Genomic DNA, 17,294 nt, shown 5'->3' on the forward strand with positions numbered 1-17,294 from the left:
CATTTAGTTTTCCCCGTTGTGTTTCAGCCGCAGTTTTGCAGTCCTGTGGCAGCAGCAGAGACATTATCGCACGTGTTTTGGGGCATTAAAGTAAAACAGTAGGATTGATGACATCTGCAAGTTATTATGGTGCTTTCTTCTTCTCACCATATTTTGGAGATCTCTTCTCATACAGTTGAAATGAAGGCCAAAAGGGTGTTTTCCTGAATGCTAGCTTGCTTGCCATTTTTGTCTGTGATATTTTTAGACACTTTGAACTGGGCACAGGTAGAGTATCTCTTGTATTTAATTCCAAATTTAAGATTTGTGTTCCAGCATATGTTTTCTTTCTGGAACTTCTTCTGGCTGTTCTTCTGTAATCTTACTAGGATCAGGAACAGAGAAGTTTCTTTTTCCTATTTAAAAAACAACTTTTCCATGTTTCTGTCTTTCTCCCTGTGCCACAACTTGCACTTTATCACTCCATGTATTTTCCTTCCAGATAAAGATATAGAAATCAGTAAAGGTCAAAATTACTTTATGGATCTAATATGAATTTAGTACTGTTTCATTTTGAAGCAGTCTGATACGTGTCTTAAGGAGATAGAATCTTGTTTTATAACACACTGAGGTTTTTTAAGTATAGATCTTGAATCTGATCCTGCAAGCTAGTAGAAGCGTAAATAGATGTTATGTAATGGTTCACAAAGTCACCAGGAAGCATCAGGTTCTTATTAGGAAACTGCTGAGGGAAAGACTTGTATAATACTAGTGGGTTTATTTTTTTTTTTTTTTTTTTTTTCCCAAGGAGAAAGGAAATCTTGGTTGTTAATTTCTTTGGTCACATTTAGAAAGTATGACTTCTCATAAAGTATGTTGTCGTCTTTTTAAAGTGATATATGCACTGAAAACTCAAAATGCAAAATTCACACAGGAAAGTAATCTGAAACTTCTTCTAGAATTGCAGCTGAATTGGGCTGCCAGATAGGAGCTTATGCTGAGAAATATGCAGGGCTGAAATCACTACATAAAGGGTGTAGTATTTGAATTATAACTACTAGAAATTACTTGGATGAAGAAAAGTTATGAAACCTAAGTCAAAAATCTCGGTTGTGAGTAAGAAAGCCTCAGGGTTTTTCAGGTTGGCTTGGTTTGGGGGTTTTTGTTGTTGTTTGTTTTGGGGTTTTGTGTGTTTTTGTTGTTCTTGTTTGTTGGGTGTTTGTTTGTTTCATGGAGACAAAGTTGAAAAGAGGGTAAATATTCCAAGTTCATTTGGAACATTATAATATAATACATATCAATAGTAGTAATGTTAATAATGTAGGTATGTATCCACAGAGAGAGTCCACAGGAGGATCATTTGATCAGAGGGATGGAGCACCTATGAGGAAAGAATGAGAGAATTGGGTTTGTTCAGCATGGAGAAGGGAAGGCTTTGGGGTGACATGATTGGAGCCTTCCAGTCCCCAAGGGGAGGCTACAGGAACAATGGAGAAAGACGTTTACAAGAGCCTGGAGTGACAAGGGGGGATGGCTTCAAACTGAAAGACTTAGGTTTAGCTTAGATATTAGGAAGAAACTCTACTCTAAGGGTAGTGAGGCATTGGCTAAGGTTGCCCAGAGAAGCTGTGGGTGCTCCATCCCTGACAAAGTTCAGGGCAGGTTGGATGGGGCTCTGAGCAACCAGGACTAGTGAAAAGTGTCCCTGTCCATGGCAGGGGAGTTGGAAATAGGTGATTTTTAAAGTCCCTTCCAACACCAGCCAGTCTGATTCTGTCATTTGATGAAGTTCGTGTCATAAATGAATAGCAGTGGCAGGCCTAACTACTTCGCAAAAAATAGTTTTAGTGATGCAGTGACAAAAGTATGTGAATGTCAGTGTGTATAGATGCTTATATTTTTAATGAAATGTGTATTAAATATTATCTATTTATCGGGATATTGGAAGGCTTATAACTGAAAAAAAAATTGAAAGACAGTTGAATAAAACCCCCTTTGTTTTGTGTTCTTGTCCAAGCAGCAGGATCCAGTGGTCTAATTATGAACAATTTTTAATAAAAGAAAGGACAGATAAACATTTTTATAAATCATAAATATATTTATAATCTGTATATCTTGAGTCAATTGAGATTTTCATGGCAGAGGTCATATCTTCTAAGTTCTTATATAAAAGGTTTCTGTAGTCTTTTCCTCAAGTACTGTCCCATAGAACTGCGGATTAAGGCTTTTCTTTCCTAATCTATAGCATTTAAATATTCACCCAATAGCCACTTTCTTCCCAGAAAAGCACTCTGGGTAGAACCAAGCAGATTCTATTTACTGTTGTGCTTGATTAGGATAAGAAGGAGCAGGCAGTGCAGTAATATTAAATTCCTATGCAAAATTAATAATAATGACCAACAAATTATGTTCAGTGAATTGGGAAGGATGTTTGGCATCAGAAGTAGTTGTACTTCACATTCAGCTGCAATAATGTTAGCTATGAGATGAGAAAGTAAGTATATTCCTTTTCTCATTTTTTGAACAATAATATCCTTACAGTTCTACTGCCTAAGACCACAGCTACTCTGGAATATGGGAATCCCTGCTTTTGTGAGGACTGCAGGAGGGCATCCCTAACAGAGGTGTGTTTTGAATAGGCATAGTTTACAGTAAACGAATACTTCCAAAATGATACTTTTTACTCAATCAGTGTTTATTAATAATTTTATAAGCCTTGATTAGTTTATCCGTAATGCACGCTGTAGCACAGGCAAAATACATAAATGAGATTAAAGTATTTAAGCATTCAAGTTTTGCTTTGTTCAGAATTTTGGGGGACATCTGATGGTCAGAGGGAAGGATTTGCCGGAAGGAGGGGCAGAGCCATGAGGAACGGACACTCATTCTGTGCCTTTGATCGGGAGGTCACTGCACTGGCCACAATGTGCTGCCCAGCACATTTCAGGAGTGATCTGACGGACTGCCGGCTTCTGTAAAAGTCACACGAATGGGCCCCGTGTGGGTGAGGCTGTACTAGTGTTGCACGTGCTAAAAGCACACAGGAGCTATGGTGGGATTCTACGCAGCATATATACAAATGCATGGCTGCGTCTGTGTATATATTCCATAGGTGCCCCGAGCGCTGCTCCCCGTAGCCGACCAGCGGGACTACACCTTCCAGCGGCTCCCGCGCACATCCCGCGCCTGCGCACATGGCCCCCGGGGCGGAGGCGGTTCCCTGTTCCGTGAGCGGGAGTCCGGCCGCCGCCGGACTACATCTCCCAGCGGCCCCCGCGCACATCCCGCGCCTGCGCAGGCGGAGCCGGCCCGGCCGCACTCCGCCGTTGTCGCCGTCGGTGGGTGGGTGGGGGAAGGGAGAGAGCGGGAGGAGGAGGAGGAGGAGGGAGGGGGGGGAGAGTTGAGAGTTCACCCGCCGCCGTCGCTGCCAGGCCGGACTCATGATTCCCATATGCCCGGTAGTTTCGTTCACCTATGGTGAGTAGCGGTGCTCAGCGTGTCTGTGCTTGGGGAGAGGGCGCGGGCGGGGGTCGGTCCTGAGGCGCCCAGTCTGACCTGGCGCTCCCGCGCTCTCTCTCCCTTGTCCCTCTGTGTGTCTCGTTCTTTCCCCACCGCCTGTTCTCGTTGGGCCTCCTCTCATGGCCTCGGCCGCCGCCGCCCCTCGGTCGCCGCCGCCGCAGTGCCCAGCCGGCTGGGGGAAGATGCCAAAATGGCCACCGGCAACTACTTTGGATTCACCCACAGCGGGGCTGCTGCCCAGTACAGGTAAGCACCGCCCCGACCCCCCGGAATTCCCCCAGGGCCCCTCTCCCCGGCCGGGACCCAGGGCAACTCCCGCCCCTTGCTCCGTGCCGTGGGTTGTGCCCGGACCCTCCCGCCGTTCCCGTGGGTGTGTGTTCTTGTCTCCCTGTATGCCTGGGGTGGGAGGTGGGGCTGGGCAACACGGAGAAGGAGGAGGAGGATGATCAGCAACAGCATCGGGTCCCCAGGCCCTTAGATTAAAATGGCCACTTGCAGTCAGTCAGCAGCACCGGCGAGTCACGGTGTGCCTCCCCCAGGCCCTTCTCTTGCCTCAGCTTTGGGGAATACAGAATTGCTCCCTAAGGCTTTGCTGTCACTGTGGGAATGCAGGATCCCGTATAACACGGGTTGGAAACCAACCTAAGGGAAGTTGGATGGATCAAGGAGAGATGGGGCACCGGAAAACAGCAGGGGACTTAATCCTGTTGAAGTAATGTTATGATTAATGTGTCTAAGAAAGTAGAGAAGGTATGTTCAGGGACAGGTAGCTTTTTTAAAAAATGTCCTACTCTGATTTTTAAGACCAGGAGCAGTATTCTAGTGGAACTTGAGGACCTGTGACTGTGTTAGACAGTCTACATACCTGCGTCTTATGTGTCTGAATAGATCTATCAATACAGATCTCATATAGACACACTGCTACAGGTCTTTGTACCTTTGTATTTTTTTGTTCATCTAAATTGTGACCAGAGTGTTAAAAAGTAATTGGTAGCGTTTTATTATAGTGCATTTTCTGGCATCATATTATTTAATTTGCTAAATACAGTCAGGAACATCTTTGCAATTTTGGCTTGTATTGGAGTGACACCTTGAAGCCCACATTTAAATCTTATGTTGCTCATTCCATAGATCTGTCATAAAGACCTTCCTCATGCCTAAGTTGTAGTGAATAAGAAAAAACGCAAAAGAACAGAGCAAATGTATCAGATTATTAACAAACAAATGCAGATGTGTGCTACTAGCTACTAAAAATTGCATACCTGACGTAGTTTTAGGAATGTACACTTTTGTGGAGGTGTTGGAATAACTCCAAGTCTATTTTTTCCCATTGATTTTTTTCCCTGAGAATGGATGTGAAGTACATTGAATTTAATTTATTCTGGTGTTTAGTAGAGGACTAAATTTAGCTAATCTTCTCGTTCCTTTGGATGCTCACAGTGCGTGTATATGTTTTACATGACGGTTATAGTGAATATATAGGACACATATATAGAACTTTCTTTTAAGTATAAAGTTTAAGTGAATAATAAACCAAGATCTGTATGTCTGCAGTTTTGAAGTGCAGATGAATTTTTAAGAACGTTTTTTATTGCAGGGCTGAGGTGATCTTTAGACTAAAGATCCTGAACAATTCCTTTAAAGTTATATAATTGGAATAACATTCAAATTTAATAGCTGATCCTAAGTGTGTTTTTGATAAAATGGGAAACAGATCAAAATAACCTTTTTCCTTTGTAATCATAAGTTTAAGATACTGTTTAATTTGCTATCAGTTAAAGACGCTACATCCTGTAAAATGGTTTGTGTGTTTACCACATCTAGAAGTGAAGACACACAGCAATCAGTGTTTAAGCAGTCCTTTCATAAGAAGGAATTTAGTATTTTGAGCTGAAAACACAGAGTCACTTAAAATGTCTGAAGGGAGATTACTTTCACAAAGCCAGCTTGGTAGGTCCTTACTAGTGTGTTTACAGAGTGCTACAAATCATTTATTCCACTGCAGTATATTTGAGAAAGAGATGGTGGTGGCAAAGGAAGATGGTAAGATTTGATATTACAGCAAGTCTTCCAAGTTTTTTCCCAGTATTTGAAGTGACAGTTCATAGAATAAAAAATAATGTTCTTGGAAACCAGGACAATAGATAAACAAATGTTTTTCTACCTACTTAGTACATAGGTGAACCTCATAAATCTTGAAAAATAAAATGTGTCTCTGGATGCTGAATTAACCCATGGATTTTTTAAAAGCTGCTCAGAGTAACAAGTTGTCTTCGGAGAGCAAATCACACTTGCAGTTGAAGTCTTTAGTTCTTTATGCATACCAATTTGGAAGTTCTGACGCTGTAGTTTTTATAGCAACAAACAGAAATTTTGATCATAAATACGACATCAGTCACATTTTTAAAGGTTCTGTCTTGCCAAAATGGCTGTGAAAAATTCTGGTATGTTGGAAGAATATTAGTCTGCAATTTTAGATGATCTCAGTGCTTGCAAATTATAATAATCAGAATTTTATTGATTTCAGCACTTAGTTCAAAAATTTGTGCAATTCTTTTTAGTATACCTTTCTTGTAATATCCTAAAGTATGAATACCTCATGTTTCATCTGGAAACATGCAGAGAAAATAAAAAGTCTAAACTTTGCAACAGAAAGAAGAGTGTCTAAGTAGATTCTGTTCAATTTCAAGGAATAGAGCAGACTCTTCCAGTTGGGAGGGGCCTACAGTCACTGTCCAGTCACTTGCCTGCCTGCTTCAGGGCTGGCCAAGTTCCAGCATGTTAAGGGCACTGTCCAAATGCCTTTGAACACTGGTAGACTGGGGCATCGACCACTTCTCTAGGAAGCTGTTCCAGTGCTTGACCACCCTGTCTTGATAGAAATGCCTCCTAATGTCCTGTCGAAAGCTCTCCTGGTGCAGCTGGATTCATGGATCCCTCATGTCCCCTGATTATGGGGAGGAGAGCTCCGCACCTCCCGGCGCCCTTCCCCTCTTTGGAAAGCTGCAGAGAGCAGCGGGGTCGCCCTTCAGCCTCCCCTTTCTCCCAACCGGACAAGCCCGAATTCCTCAGCTGCTCCTCACAGGCAGTTCCTCCAGCCCTCCCACCGGCTTTTCCTCCTCAGGACACCTTCCAGGACTTTCCCGTCCTTCTCCAGCTGCAGGGTCCAGCAGGGCCCACGCTGATGCCGCTGCAGGCTGAGCCCGGTGGGACCGTGCCCTGTGCGGGCCGGCGGTGCCGTGCTCGGAGCTCTGGGATGGGCTTTGTCCTCCGGGCTGCCCGGGCCCTGCTGACCCACACTGAGCCCAACACCACCTCCCTCTGCAGCTGTCCAGGCACTCCTCTCCCACTCCATACCTGTGCCTGGCATTACCTCATCCCAGGTGAAGATTCCCACATCTGAACTGCTTAAATTTCACTCCATTAATGGCTGCTCAATGCTCCAATTTATCTGGATATCTCTCCAAGGCCTCTTGTTCCTAAAGAGAATCCAAAGCACCTCCAAGTTTGAATCATCAGCCAGCTTGCTAATGGTGTGTTCAAGTCTTGGTTGCCAGACAGATGTAGCCCTATTCAGTGAATGCTGCCATCGAGCCAGAGCAATGTGAACCTGCTCTCATCCCACAGCTGGACAACTTGTTGGAAAACAGTGCTGGGAGGGACAGTGTTAGCAGCTTTAATCAAACTGGAGCTGCATCCACTGCCTTCCCTTCATCCAGGAGGCAAATGACCTTATGATAGAGGGAGAGGTTGGTTAATCATGACTTTCCCTTTGTGAACCCATGTTGACTGTCAAAGATGATTGCATGTTCTTTAACAATTCTTTCACCTTTCCAGTAGCACTTAGTATCTCCATAGGTTTTCCAGGAGCTGAGGTTACATTAATAAATCTCCAATTCCCTGTTTCTTGCCTCATGCCTTTGTAAATGGGAATTACGCTTGCAAGCTTCCAGTCAGCAGTGACCAGCCCAGACTCCCAAGGCCTTCAGTAGATGATTGAGAGAGGTCTTGCTGTAACAGCTGCTGGCCCATTCAGTACTCAGGGGTGAGTCCCATCAGGGCACATGGAGGTGTGGGAACATTCGTTTATAAGCTGGCCCCTCAGAATTTGGGTATTCCACAGTTGTGGATCTCCGACTCAGAGGACTCAAAGGAGAAAATCTGCTGTACTAAGTGATTGCTGAAAGGTGCTTTTAAGGAAATTTTCTGTATTTAATTCTAGACTTGTTGTAGACTGGTATAAACTCTTCCAGAATTGCAGCTCCTCATAATGACAGTACTCTGATTTGCGTTATTAGTAGTGAATCATAGGATCATAGAATATTGTGAATTAGAAAGGACACACAGGGAACATCAAAGTCCAACTCCTGGCCCTACACAGGACATTCTCAAGAATCACACCATGTGCCTGAGAACACTGTCTGAACATTTCTGGAACTCTCTCAGGCTTGGTGCTGTGACCACTTCCCTGGGGAGCCTGCTCCAGTGCCCAACCACCCTCTGGGGGAAAAACCTTCAGCTGATGTCCAACCTAAATCTCCCTTGACATAACTTCAGGCCATTCCCTTGGGTCCTGTCATGGGTCACCACAGAGAAGGGATCAGTGTCTGCCTTTGTTTCCACTTGTGAGGGTGTTGAAGGCCACAATGAGGTTTTCCCTCAGTCTCCTCCCGACTGAACAGACCAAATGACCTCAACTCCAAATGAGCCATTCCTCACACAGTTTCCCCTCCAGACCCTTCACCATCCTCATTGCCCTCCTTTGGATGCTCTCTAGTAGTTTAATGCCTTTCTTGCATTGTGACACCCAAAGCTGCCCCCAGCACTCGAGGTGAGGCTGCCCCAGTGCAGAGCAGAGCAGGACAATCCCCTCCCTTGCCCAGCTGGTGATGCTGGGCCTGATGCCCCCAGGACAGGGTTGGCCCTCCTGGCTGCCAGGGCACTGCTGGCTCACTTGCTATCGACCTGGAGTCCCAGGTCCCTTTCTATGACACAGCTTTCCAGCCTCCTGTTCCATAGTCTGTCAACACAGCCAGGGTTGCCCTCTCCCAGGTGCAGAATTTAAACCAAAAACTGAAAAGGCAGTGGAGCATAGAAGTCACTGTGTCTGCCTGGAATTCCAGGTTATCCATGGCCATGGTGGATCATTTAAATACTCTGTCATTCTTCTTTTAATTTCTCCTTCATATGAAGGAGAAATTAAAATCTGTCCAAATCTTAACAATAAATACTGATATTTGTTGTAAAGGCCAGATTGATAGATGCTCAGGTGGTAGACCTTGGATTTGGAAAATTCCGGAGTACTAGGTTGTTGCTGTCTAGCCCAGCCAGTAACTACACAGCCTTTTGCTCATTTCCTACTCGCCCTAGTGGCGAGGAGAATCAGAAAAGTAAAAGTCCTGGATTGAGATAGGAACAATTAATAGTTGAAAGAAAATAATGTATAATAATATGAATTACAGCAGTAACACTAATAAAAGTAATAATAGTAATGACGGGAATGGGGGGAATAAAACCTAAGAGAAGGAAGCCAAGCACAACACAATTGCTTATCCCCTGCTGACTAATGTCCAACCTGTTCTCCAGAAACAATCAGCAGCTCCAGGCCATCTCGCCCTTGTTTATACATGCATGCATGATGTTCTATGACATGGAACATCCCTGTGGCCAGTTTGGATCAGCTCTCCTGGCCATGCTCCCACCCAGCTTCTTGTGTACCTGCTTACTGGCAGAACACAAGAAGTTGAAAAGTTATTGACTGGAAGTGAGCCCTGCTGAGGAGCAACTGTACTATCTCTCTGTTACCAGCATAATTCTCATACTAAATCCAAAACACAGCAGTCAACCAGCTACTAAGAAGAAAATTAACTCTTCCCCAGCCGAAATCAGGATGGTCATGCAAAACTTGATAATATTAACTGTTGTGACACTATAATCATTAAAGTTCCTTCAATTGACTAGATAAGAAGAGGAATAGATTACTGTCTTTATTAGTTCACAAATACTAACTTTCATAAAACATACTTGAAATCAAGACAGCAAAAGAGCTAAGTACCCTTTAAACCCGTAAATAATGTATTAGAAGCATTCTTGTTCCTTTCAGTGTTTTTGCTGCATGAAATTTCATGCTACCCTATTATTTAAAATTCTTTTTGTGCACTACCCTGTAATAGTATCATGATTTACTGGTAGAAGCATCAGATTATGCAAATAGTAATGCAGGAAATTTCTCTGAACATTACAGGACCTTTACAGTTTGTGCTTTCTGCTAGTTGTGGCATTAGGGCCTAAGGTTATAAACCTGTATGCAATACAAACCTCATTTGCTACTTATTTAAGTGACTGTACTAATCCATCTGTTTACAAGCCTGCAATAAATGTGGAATTTGGTTATACTAGTCTTCTTTGTGTATGCATGTGTGCATGCTCTGTATCTCACCTGAGCCACTGTGTGACTATTCAATTTGAAATTAACACCCTAATATTGGCTTGTCTTTCCCGTGTAAAATAATGTTAGCGTTCTTGGTTCAGTGCTGGAGAGAGGTATACTTATGCTTTTAATCTCTAATTGGCTGGTTAAAATGGTGATGGAGAGATGGGCATTGAGTAATGTTTGGACAGAGAAGTGTGCGAATGTGGTAGTTTCATTTAGTTAACCTTGTATTATGGTTTTGGTTTCTGTTAAAAAGGTGAAGAATCTTTTAAGTGTTGTGAGTTTCATCTTGGTGGTATTCATACTGTGTCTTTCTCTAATGAGGTGGGATCCTGATGAGAGATGCTTGGTTAGTTAGGAATGATTTGTTAACTTTGAGTTGTTTTCAAGCAGCTTAAATATTACTGAGTGTGGTAAGCTGTCAGAGATACAGGCAATTTTAGCAGTGCAAGTTCAGAGCAGACCACCATGCCTGTGAGTCCAGGTTAAGATGCAGTCTTCTAGGCAGAAGTATGGAAGTGAACTCTTGCAGTTACAGCTGGTTTGGAATTAAAATGTAGTGCACTATGTTACAGTATATTCAAATGGTGCCAAACAACAAAAGAAAGTGAATTGCTATGCATGGATGAGTTGGCTATTGAGAATTGATTGGGGGTGGAGTGTTCTTTTCTCATCTGCTGGTATTTCTAATTACTTTTATCTTCAATATCTGCCCCAGTTAATTGTTTTTCATCTGGATCCTGGTTTGAAAAGTATTGAGTCTTTCACAGATGTTAGGGTTGTAATTCACATAGGCATAGCAGACCAAGCTTAAGGTATTCACTAAACATAATTCAGTCTTGTGTTGATGAAAAAAGGTTGGTAAGGACAACAGTGGGTAGGTTTTCTTCTGCAGACAGGATGTACTACTAGACTTGTGCAGTGAAAGTAATCACAGTTTTACAACACGATGAAGCTAAAAGCTCAGAATGCTTGCTCTGTGTACTTTATGCCCATGCCCTCTTGAGTTCTATCGCATCTTGACACATGCATAATTCTTAGCAGAAGAGACTTCACTGAATATGGCAGAGCTGTGTGGAGCTTATTCTCTTCTGGTCAACAAATGTTAGTGTTAAGTGCTATGGTAAACATGCTGTTTAGCTCAATGTACACAAGAAGCCAACTGTACTGTTGTTTGTGAAAGGATTTTCATGGACTTCTTTTCAAATCAGTGAGGTCCCACTCTCAAAGGAGATATGCCAACATAACAAAGGCAGTAAGGGGTTCTGGGTTTGTTAACATGAGTTGTATGCCAATATTGCAATAGGCTATAATAGGAGACAGAGAAGGTGGTAAATGAGGTGGAAAGGCACCTAAAGTCAAAGAAGCCTTTGTCATTTTGAGGAGGGAAGCCTGCCAACTAGCTGAAATTTGTAGCAGGTGCATGTCTTTAGGAACTGAGCACTTGGGGAAGATTTTCTGTTAATAATTAACATAGTTGTGTCCTTTGTAGCTGTATCCTCAGAATGGGTTGATGGTTATAGGCTAAGCTGTGGGGTGTTAAATTATGTGTGAAATTTTGTCTGCTACTACAGACAAACACAACAATGGTAGCTTAGAGCATAGTTATATTGTTGGTGCTAGAAAAGCTAAAGTAGTAGCTTAAGGCAGGAAATACAGAATGTTATAACAATTTAGTACAGTTTTCCATACTAGTGAAGTTTCCTTCCTTTTTTGGAGAACTTTTAGCTTGCCCATTTTAGCTTTTTTTCTGTTTAGCATCTTCATTAATGGTCCAGATGTTAGGGCAGAGTGAACTCTCAGCAAGCCTGCTCACGACAGAAAATGATGAGGAGTGAGTTACATGCCAGAAGGTTACAGTGACATGCAGAGGGACTTCAAAGTTCTGCAGAAAAGAGCTGCCAAGAATCTCAATAAGAAGTTCAATAAGGGAGAGTGCAAAGTTCAGTGTGAAAGAACAACCCCATGCACTAGTATATGTTGTCGGCCACCCAGCTGGAAGAGAATGTGGGGATCCTGGTGGACACTGGACTTGAATGTGAGCCGCAGTGGTCCTTGCAGCAAAGAAGAATGGCATCCTGGGATGCATTAGGCAAAGTATTACCAGGTGAGTGAGGGAGGTGATCACTCCCCTCTTGTACAGCACCAGTGAGACCACACCTGGTATCCTATGTCTGTTATTGGGCTTCAGTACAGGAGAGATATGGACATACTGGAGAGAGCCCAAGAGGCCCACCCAAAGCTGCTGAGGAGTCTGCAGCATTTCTCTAATGAGAAAGGGCTAGGAGAGCTGGGACTGTTAAGCCTGGAAGAGGGTGAGGGGGATCTTCTCAATAAGTATAAATACCTGAAGGAAGGATGCAGGGAGGACAGAGTCAGGCTTTTTTTTTTTAGTGGTGCCCAGTGCCAGGACCAGAGGCAATGGGCACAAACCAAAGCACAGGAGGTTCCCTCTGAATGTGAAGAAATACTTTTTAAACACAAGAACGACAGAGTCCTGACACACATGGCCTAGGTAAGTTGTGGAGTCTCCATCCTCAGAGATGCTCAGAAGCTGTCTTGGTACAGTTCTAGGTGTCTGGCTGTAGGTGACACTGCCTGAGTGGGATTGGACCTTAATGACCTCCAGAGGTCCCTTCCAATCTCTGCTGTTCTGTGATTTTGTCAGGGATAATGTTAGCAGTGGCTCCTTTTTTAAGTAGATGTAACCTGTCTTTTTGTTTTGCATATTATCATTCAAGGCTGTTAAATAGACTTGAAAGAAACGAACTTTTTTTAAAAAGCAGTATATGAACTGTCTGTTGTCTGTAGCTGAGCAAAGAGAGGTTGATACAGAGCATATATTATATCACTGTTACAGACACCTGCAGTATGTACAGGGAACAAAGCATGGCAGAATTTGATTTGATTTAAATCAGGTTGTGAGACTAAGTGTAGACGTTATCAAAGAAGAAAGGGTGTTTCGAAAACATGAGGCTGTTCATCTTTGAGGTGAATTATTGATAAGTATATGGTTTAGCTATTTAGTGACAATCAATAATTTGTAGTGGCAAGATGCAGAGAAGTTTTTAGAACAAGGAAAAGGAAAACTCGAAATGGTTATAAAACCATGTCTTCTTTAGGCTTTCTGTAGTTAAACCATAGAATGTATTACTGCTGAAATTTAGCAGAATTCAGGGGGGTATAGCACATTTGCATGCCTTCAGGCCTCTCTGGATTCCTACTGAATTGCATTACAAATAGCGTTCTGTTCACAAAACTGGAATAGGAAAGAATAGGAAATAAGTAATTTTCTTTAAAGTTCTTAGAAGAATTTCAAATATTGAAAATGTGATGTTTGTAGTGAGTGACAGTCTCCAAAAATACAGAGGCAAAGTCACTCCTGAGGTACAACATAACTGTAGTGTGGTATTTAATTTCACCATTTTATGCTGCTTATTATTAAGTGTGTTTAGGAGAATAAAGCTAGCTTTTTTTCTCTTTTTTTTTTTTTTTTTTTTTTTTCTTGTTAATTCTAGTTTTGGTTTTGCTTTTCTGTGTCCATATTCCATTAGCACATCTGAAACTTCATCTGACTAGTTATTCAGTAGTGCCTCTTCCTAGGTTAGGATCTGAAGCAGTAGCAGATTACACTGCTTGTAACAGTTTTTCAGTTTTTCATGTTTTAATCAGCATGTTCCTGAAGGAACTGCAGAACTGTGTTTTTTCTGTCCTATTCTGCTATTAATAGAATAATCTGTAAAACTCAGAGAAACCTGGCACTTAGATTTCACCAAATATGGTTTCCCTAATGCTAAAATGTTCCAATGTTCTTTAAAGGTACAAATCAAAAAATACATCCTAATTTGTGGAAGTTTCATTCAAGATACTCATATTTTGAAAACTATTTTGGAACTTGGCTTAATTATGTGCATGGAAATAGTTTCTTTAAATGAAAAGAAAAAGCAAAACAAAAACAACAACAACAAAAACAAAACCCACAAAAACAAACAAACAAACAAAACAATAACAAAAAAACCCTGCAAGAAATCGTTTTAGAAGCTGTAATTTCTGAGGAGTACTGTCTTTTGGGTAGAGACATTTGGGTATTTGGTTTTAGGCCAGATCCTAACTGTCTATCAAAACAGCGCTTGTCAGAAAACTGAAACTGAAAATTCAGAGACGTTCTTTGCCTCTTGGGGGAGAGTTTTCAGTGTTTAGCAACCTAAACAGAGCTGGAATAGGAGCAGCATTTGTGTGCATGTGTTGTTTGTTTGAACGGCAGTGTGCTGAAGATGAGCAGGTTGTGTGCATATGAGTAACAATTAATTCCTTTTTTTTAAATTCAAATAAATGAATCAAGTGTGATGAGAAGCAGGGCTTATAGGGAACATTTTATGGGCTTCCGGTATACATATCCTTCATGTGCTATATATCTTACTTTCCTGAAAATGTATTATTCTCTGACAGTAGCTGCCACAGATGGATTATCACGTTTCTTAATGCATGACATACTCAGCAAATACCTTAATATGGAAAAGAAAGTATCTTACAATCTTAATTTATGTGGCAAAATAGATTGTGTTATATCAAAATGGTTTTTTTTTATGTTGCTAACATTATAAAATGAAGTTTTCTACTTCCTTTTTTCTTTTTTTTTAAAAAAAACCCTCCACACTTTTTTCTAGAAAAAGGCAGTAGCTGGAAAGAAAAAAAGACATGACATAAGTGTACTGCAGAAGAGAATTCAATATTTGTTTCAGAATTGCTCTTAATACTGTGTCATTCTTTGGTAATCCAGATCTTTCAGTGCTGCTTTGGGAAGTGACTAACAAAGGTTCTCCTATATTCCATCTAACAAATTCTTATGTAAGTTTTTTTGGAGAATAATGCTGCTTATTTGCAAACCTACCTTATATGGCTGCTCAAGTTAGAAAAACATGTGGTTGGGGAGCTGAAAAACAGTGTTTTGCCAAGTGGACACCTGTACCTCATTAATTGCTGTTAACTAGCAATTTCTGCTCTCCATAACTTCTGACTTTTAAGTATGCTGCCAGCTTTATTCTTTTATTGCTTTGAAAGTCCGCCTTTCTTTTTTTATATCAAAAACTGCTACAGTGTTCTTGCTGAAGGTCTTTAGGCAGTTCAGAAAAGATTATTAATTGCTGCATGAATATTCTGCTTTTTGACAAGTGAAATAGAAAGTTACCAACAGAATTATGGAATTAATCTAGTTATTTTAATAAGAAATGCAGACTAGTGATTTCTGACACAGTCTGTTTTGAGTGCTTGTTCTCAGGGTATGGACTTTTTGTTGTTGATGTTTTAATACAACTTGGCCAGATGTTCAGGGTAGAATTTTCTGGGATAAGTATCTACCTAGAATTGTTTTTGTAAAGCTGTTCTGTAGATTATTTGATTTTGGGGTGTAGAATTGGGCAGGGAGATCTTTGTAACTATTTGGTGTCTCAGTGTTTAAAATGGAGATTTTGCAAACAAGAAAAATATTTTTAGATACTTTATTTCAGAATGACAGTTCTGAGTGTAGACAATGGTGTCCAATGTCGATACCATGCAAACAGCTGCCGTATTACTATTATATCCAAGTTAAAAAGTATCAGGGCAAAACGTCCACCTGCTTTGAGAAAAGGTACTTGCATTTAATGAAAGGAGTTTTGTGCCCATGACAGCAATGTGGATAAGACTAGTTTTTGCTTTGGCCTTTGCTATGGGATGATTTCTTCAAGATTGAGGGACAGGGTGGCCTATCACCCCCACCCCTAGAAAAACAGATTATCATGGAATTAGAGATTACTGTGGAGAAAGATATATGGTCACAGCTCACTGCAGTCAGTCTTATCTAGCAGGTTTAATATCATAGCAGTATTTTACAATATGTGGCACTTGTGCTGATATTAATACAACAGAAAGATTGGAATTTCCCATTGTTAGTGTCAGTAGAAATTATAATAGATGTTATTCAAAGATTTGAGTCAAATGTGTTTTACAAAAAATACTTGTGCAGTAATACAGTATTCTAATAAAGAGTTAACCTTTCTTTTTCTCAGATATTCAGTTACTCAGTTAGAATGTGAAAGATGAGGGTGAGTTAAGTATACACTGTTGTGTATAACTTCTGAATAGAGGTGACCTTGTTTGGGAAGAGGAAATAATTAAAGGATGAGGAGATAGTATTATAGATGTGGAAGTTTAAAAGCAGGTAAGGAGATACAAAACACTTTAGGTAAGGTCCTGCAAATGACCTTCTGTATAACTGACTGACCTACAGGATCTGGAGCAGAGCAGCTGGGGCCAACATGGCACTGTTAACTGGCTCTGGATAGGATAGTGAAATGCAGTAACGCAGACACCTGAACTGGAAGATGAGCATGGAAGAATGTGTTGTTCCTAGAAAACAGAAATTAAGTCAGCTTGGTAGGGAAGCGCTGTTTCTATTACAATCAGAAAGACATAAAGAAATAGGTCTGGTATCAGTAAAAATACATTCTTTTTGAATGAAAATTTCTTGTGGAAGATGTTGTATAACAGTAGTACAGCAGAGTACAATATGAAGCTACCCATAACTTCCTAAATTAAAGCATTATTTATCCCCAAAGTGAATTTAAACACTCGAAGAATTGTTATATGAAGTTACTTTGAATTGAGTGGTCAGAAACTGGATCTGCATTGGTAGGTGTTGGTCGGGAGTTCATTTGCTTTTGAAACTGGAGCTTTTATAAACTAAGGAAAAAATTCTTGATGGGATGCTCAAACATCATGTGCTGGTTTTGGCTGGGGTGGAGTTAACTTTCTTCATAGTAGATGATATTAGGCTGTGTTTTGGATTTGTGATGAAAACGGCGTTGATAATACAGGGGTGTGTTCATTACTGCTGAGCAGTGCTCACACAGAGTCAAGGCCTTTTCTGCTCCTCACCCCACCCACCAGTGAGGTGTCTGGTGGCACAGTAAGTTGGAAAAGGACACAGCCAGGACAGCTGACCCCAGCTGACCAAAGGGACATTTCATGCTATGTAGCATCATGCTCAACGATAAAACTGGGGTGAGAAGGAGGAAGGAGATGGTGGTCAGAGTGATGGTGTTTATCCTCCCAAGTAACTGTTTTTCTGTGATGGAACCTGGCTTTCCTGAGATGGCTGAACACCTTCCACTTTTCTGGGCATAGTGCTGCTCCTCAGTGTTTTGTGAAGGGCCCAGAACTGGCCTCATCAGTGCCTGAGTATGGGGGGGAGTCACAGCTGTAGTCTTGCTGGCCACACTATTGCTAATACAGGCCAAGATTCCATTGGTCTTGGCCACCTGGACATGTGCTGGCTCATGTTCAGCTGCTATAGACCAGCATGCCCAGGTCCTTTTCCACTGGG

General features: G+C 41.5%; 1 protein-coding gene across 2 annotated transcripts in view; it reads left to right on the plus strand.

Moving 5' to 3' along the window:
* The first annotated feature begins 3,375 nt into the window (after positions 1-3,375).
* Positions 3,376-17,294, plus strand: part of ZFR (zinc finger RNA binding protein) — a 46,710-nt gene continuing 32,791 nt past the window's right edge. For both annotated transcript variants that reach the window (XR_005704508.2, XM_040090937.2), the window contains exons 1-2: positions 3,376-3,456; positions 3,660-3,744. Coding sequence is in view for 1 of the 2 variants with exons in the window: in XM_040090937.2 (XP_039946871.1) it covers positions 3,420-3,456; positions 3,660-3,744 (122 nt within the window). In the remaining variant the exon portion in view is untranslated. The remainder of the gene's footprint in view (positions 3,457-3,659; positions 3,745-17,294) is intronic.

This window comes from Hirundo rustica, chromosome Z (genome assembly GCF_015227805.2).
Source record: "Hirundo rustica isolate bHirRus1 chromosome Z, bHirRus1.pri.v3, whole genome shotgun sequence".
Taxonomy (NCBI): domain Eukaryota; kingdom Metazoa; phylum Chordata; class Aves; order Passeriformes; family Hirundinidae; genus Hirundo; species Hirundo rustica.